At 43.7% G+C, this 5,371-nt stretch overlaps 1 protein-coding gene across 2 annotated transcripts in view; it reads right to left on the bottom strand.

Moving 5' to 3' along the window:
- LOC143292145 (ubiquitin-conjugating enzyme E2 E1-like) overlaps positions 1-3,796 on the bottom strand; it is a 46,197-nt gene extending 42,401 nt beyond the window's left edge. For both annotated transcript variants that reach the window (XM_076602332.1, XM_076602333.1), the window contains exons 1-2: positions 3,694-3,796; positions 2,958-3,179 (exon numbers count right to left, since the gene is read on the bottom strand). In XM_076602332.1, coding sequence (XP_076458447.1) covers positions 2,958-3,124 — 167 coding nt within the window. In that variant the 5' untranslated portion in view covers positions 3,125-3,179; positions 3,694-3,796. The remainder of the gene's footprint in view (positions 1-2,957; positions 3,180-3,693) is intronic.
- Positions 3,797-5,371: the final 1,575 nt, after the last annotated feature.

The raw sequence follows: 5,371 nt of genomic DNA, 5'->3' as shown, positions 1-5,371 counted from the left end.
ACAGTGTTGTAGTTTGCGGTGTAGTACTTGTGATGTGAGCTGTATTGTGGTATGGTTTGCTGTGTTGTGTTGTGTTGTGTTGTGTTGTGTTGTGTGTGTGTGTGTGTGTGTGTGTGTGTGTGTGTGTGTGTGTGTGTGTGTGTGTGTGTGAGAGAGAGAGAGAGAGAGAGAGAGAGAGAGAGAGAGAGAGAGAGAGAGAATGCAAACGCACATTTGTGTGTGTGTGTGTGTGCATGTGCGTGTGTGTATGCACAGTGTGTGTGTTTCAATGTGTTTGTGTATCAATAAGTGTGCAAGTGTGACCTTTAAGTTTAAATAACCAACCCACTTCTTTCTGACAGAACCCAAACAGAGTTTTCCCAGACCTGTTCATCAAAGTCCCAGGTCTCAGTCAATCTGACCGCATTACCAAACTGAATACGAGTCCTTTTGATTCTTAAAATCACGAACATCAAAACTGGAAAAAAGATAATCGTACACTGACAGATCATGAGACCTGAGTCAGTCTGTTCCACACATCTTCTAATCCTTACTCAGCCATCGAACCAATCCCAAATTAACTCTTTTCACTCAGCTCAAACCAGTTTAGAGTGGAAGTGAAATGGCCACTGTTAGAACTGTGAGGATTAAATAAAGAACCTTCCCCTACTCTGCCTCTCTGGATAGATTACAAGTCATTAAGTTCAACTGGATGGAAAAAAAAGTCTCTGCTCCAGATGAGGGGAGGAGGGTGCGGGGGGTGGGGGTGGGGGGTGAGGGGGGGGGGTGTTTGTGATCAAACACAGGAAGAGAAAAAAACACAACTAAAGATCTTGAAAGTTTAACTCACTCAGTACGGCCAGTCTCTCTTCTCCTCTACACAGACCCCTCGGATGTCCAGTGGGTGTCTGAATGACCCAACCTTTAGCTTCCGTCGTCAGAATTGTGGTATTCTTTGTCAACATTCGCATCTTCAGTATAAGAGCCTTCCGCTTGCAATATTTTGATGATGGTAATTGGGATGAAACGCTGTTAACGTTGTCTCTTTCGCCGTTCGTATGGAGAGAGTTAAAGTGAAAGCTGTAAGGTCATTCAGCTCAATACTAAGAGTAAGAAGTACCAGGAGAGGGTTTACCTCGACACTAAGGTGTACCAGATGCTGTGGGAAGGGCCCAAACAAACGCAAACTGTTTATGTCTTTTCTTGCATATGGCAGCGTGGGAAAAAACAAAATCTGGGTTTTTCTGACAGTGTTTGGCACGAGACTGGAAATTAACATGAAATCACACAAGGCCTGACTAAGCAAGTTGGGTTACGCTGCTGATCAGGCATCTGCTAAGCAGATGTGTAGTGTATATATAATATGGAAGAAAAAAATATATATATATGTCCAAACGCAGCGACGCCTCCTTTAGCAACTGAACTGAACTTACAAAACAGTTTTCCAAGCACTTGCCCAGTATAGACAGATCTACCAATCAAGCATTTCTGCTGAATCGAAAACAACATTAAGAAAGAAAATGAAAAAGATGTTAGCCATGGAGTCTTAAATCAGGCAACAGTCCTGACACTAAAATGGAGAAAAATTATACTACAGGTTTCCTTTCAAGTCGCTCTGGTTCAGTAATAATAGTTTGGGGGCTTTTTTTTCCTTTTTTTTTGGTTTTGTTTTTTTGGAACTTCCAAGGTGAAACACTCTAAATTTAATTAAACTGCGCAGAAAGTGCACATGTAGTATTTAACCAAAAATCATAAAACAGCCACTTTTCTTTGAACAGTATTTTTTTTGTACTCCAAAGGTTGACACAAGAAACAGTACAGATAAAATATTTTAAACGGTATTCCAGAACAAATCTCAGAAAGTTTAAATTTAGTAACAGAGTAACAAATTATTGGAACAAATTAACAATATCAAACTGCACCTAGTATAAATACTTTTAAGAACCTCATAGATAAACATGAGTTATTGACAAAAGCGAAATATGAATTTGATGGATAAAATGACTGAGCTAGTCAACGACCTGACCAAATAATGTAAAGGAGTAAATTTGAAGGGGCATAAAAAGCCAAAAATGACTAAGTTGTATAAAACAACGCCCCAAATCCTGATCCTGATCCTGAAGACAAAGAAGAAAGGAGGGGGAAGGGAGAAGAAGGGGCAGCAGAAGAAAAGGAAACAGAAGAGGAACAGGAGGAAGAAAAAGGAACAAGAAAATAACAACAAAACAATAACAAATAATGAGAATGCTGATGATGGAGGAACTTTCTACAGTAAAGGATTGAACGATTTAAAAAGCATGCGATGGTTTCTTGTAAGCAGCTTATGAAATTCTATGCAATGGACAATGGAACAAAGGCAACCAGACCATGCCAGAAGGTGTCAATTTAGAATCACAATGGTTTTTTGGCCAGCTCTAACAACCCGATTTGAAGCAAAACAATTAAAACAATTGCGAGTTCCGTACCTGCTATGAATTCCGGTTTTGACAAAGCCCATGCAACATGGCGAGTAACCCCCCACCACCCCAACCCCTCTCCCACCCACCACCTCCCCATGACCCCGACCCCCGCAACGGAACTTTCTTCCCTATTTTCCACCCTCCCACCACCTTTTGCCCACAAAATAACAAATCCTGTCGCTTCTTTGTTCTACAAGCTTCACATTCCTACCATTTTTTACGCTCCCAAAGGCTGCACTTCGATGTTATATCGAACAGAAGCTAATATGCAAATGAGCATGCAACCATCGAGTCTCCAGTATTATAAAGAAACAGTCAGAGCTTGCTGCGATTCTTGACACCAATTTGTCTTTGTGCAAATAATGCTTCCGTGTTGTTGGTTTTGTGTGTGCGTGTGGCGTCGCTGACAGGCCTACATTGTGAAAGTGAAAGATTATGACCGTACACATGGTAGCCTATGAAAAGAGCGTAACTGAGAGTTCAGTCTTGAATAAAAGCGTTGACCGTTGGTCGGCTTACCTTTTCAAACTGGTGGACATGGTCTTGGGAACTTTGGCTTTGGGCAAGGCTCCTTTCCGTGATGATGAAGACCCTTCTCCCAGTTCGGTATCCGACTGGCGTTTTCTCACTCCGTTTGTGTCAGTGCTGCCGTTGGTGCTACTAGTAGATCCGTGCTCTGCGGACATTTTTGAAAGTTTCACACCTCTCTCGCAGCCCGGCTTGTGCGGTGCTTTGGTCAGCCTGAAAGAAAAATAGCAGCGATTTCTTTTCTTTCTTTTTTTTTTTTTCTCTAAAGGGTGAACCTTTCGAACCTTCCCACCCTCTAACGCATTGTTTGGCTACACTAACAAAAGCACGACACTCCCCACATCACACACACACACACACATCAAGGCCGAGCGAGGCGAGACTGCAAGCCTTATTTTAACACGTAGTGGTGTTGGTGCATTCGCACTCAGTTGCCGGTCACTTTCTTTGATACTGAAACACTCCCCAGTTCCCTTTAAAATGAAAGCAGCACACGCTGGTTGCTACTATTAGTTTTGCCAGTGAGCTAAAAATCGAAACGAGTAGAAACAAATCTAACGGCAAGCTTTTGCTATCTCACTATCTCTGTCAGCGCCGATTTCGCTACAGTCACGCCGCTCGCCTTCCGTCGATTCAACAAAGAACGTCGGGCTTGAATATCAACACAGCCGCTTGAAATTCACTGAGAAGATGGCTTAACCTTTCTCGCATGATCTATGCTACACACCTGCACTGGAGGACGACGAAGAAGAGCAGAAGAAAGCGATTTTCCGATGTCTCTTCAACTCGACTGCACCCGATTTGCAAACTTCCCTATGACCTGAGCAAATGGACTTGGCTGTTCTAAACACCGCCCGCGCAGTAAGCCGACCCGTTGGTGGGGGTGAGGGTGGGGGACATTTTCCAGGCACGTAAGCAAACAGACTCAACACCAGCGTCGAAAGTGCGTGGGTATGTGTCATTCCATGACTATGGGCACTACACTGAATGTGAAATCGACTGTCTGGGTTCGTGAAAACCAGCATGTCTTGAAAAGAAAGAGGGAGGGAAAGATAACGGCTGACATCGGATTCCACAGATCATTAAGGCCTAACTTTTCCAGATGTCTTTAATGTCATCTGAAAGGGAACTTACACTTCAATAAACAAATCAACTCAATGGTGGGATGCACATGCAGTTGTTCAAGTCAATTTGCCATCAGACAACGATACAAGTCGTGCAACTGATCAAAACTTTATCCGCTAAGATACTGACTCGATCAGTTTCCGTCTACAACGGTCAGCTGTGAACCCAATTGGCAGGTCAGATTGCGTGATGACTGATAGTTATAGACCTTGCGCTAAGTGTTCTCCGTTCATTGCCTGATGTGTGACAGGTCTCACGTCTCATCACTGAGTTTCACACAACCTTGGGACTGGATTGTATTGCATTAGTAGTTTGTATTACTCTTCGTCTGAGCATATAGAGACATTAGAATTCCCGAGATACTGAATAGTGACTGTGGAGGGAAATTCGGGGCCGCAGCACTGAGTCCGGCGGCGTCGCCGCAGTTCAGCGCCACTCATCATAGTTTACATTTTCCTTTCTGTAAACTTGTGTATTTGTCTACCTGTCCAGAATGGACTTTTCTGCATAATTTTGCCAAGGAAATCCCTTTTATTGCCGCGGGCGGATTCCGAGGATTTTTTGTACTGTCATTGGTCCGCCAGCTGACTGAGTTACTCAGGCTGCACATGGGACCTCGGTTTGGTCTCATCGGAAAGACAAGTCTCCACTCAAATCCCGGTCCACAAACAAAGTCAAACCAGCGGGCACTCGCAGCTTCCGAGGCTTGCTGTATGCATTTTGCCCGGCGGCTCAGTGTTTTTGCGACGGTCAGTGTGTGCAGTGTGTGTGTGTGTGTGTGTGTGTACGCTGGGTAGGGAGTGGGGGGCTACACATACAGTACCGGGGTTTACTGACTGAGCAGCAGTTCAACCTCCTCCCAACCCTTTTCCCTTGAAAACGGAGTGTGACTGCCTACATCTGGCGGGGGTAAACTGAACGGTCACTGATATTTGTACTGAAAAGCTCACTGGTGTTAACGTGGGGAGTCGCAGTCCTGACGAACTGTCGAAAGAAGTACAAGAATACATCTTTGACTTAACTATAAGACGCAGTGCAGCAGCGCAAACAGTAAATAGATAAGTAACTAACTACTGACTAAATAACTAACTGAAAACTAACCGAATAACTGAATAGTAACTGCATACAATAATGATCGAGTCATTCGTCACTTATGACAGTCTTTAGTTTAGGATGGGTAGGTGGTTCAATGTCGTCCTTCAGTCAGTCAAGTTCACCGTGGCTTGCCGTGGAAAGTAATAAAGACACTTGACAGCAGAATAAATCATACGACTCAAAAA

This window comes from Babylonia areolata, chromosome 18 (assembly GCF_041734735.1).
Source record: "Babylonia areolata isolate BAREFJ2019XMU chromosome 18, ASM4173473v1, whole genome shotgun sequence".
NCBI classification, from domain to species: domain Eukaryota; kingdom Metazoa; phylum Mollusca; class Gastropoda; order Neogastropoda; family Buccinidae; genus Babylonia; species Babylonia areolata.
The sequence above is the reverse complement of the archived record's forward strand: the minus strand, read 5'-3'. Positions and strand labels throughout refer to the sequence as shown.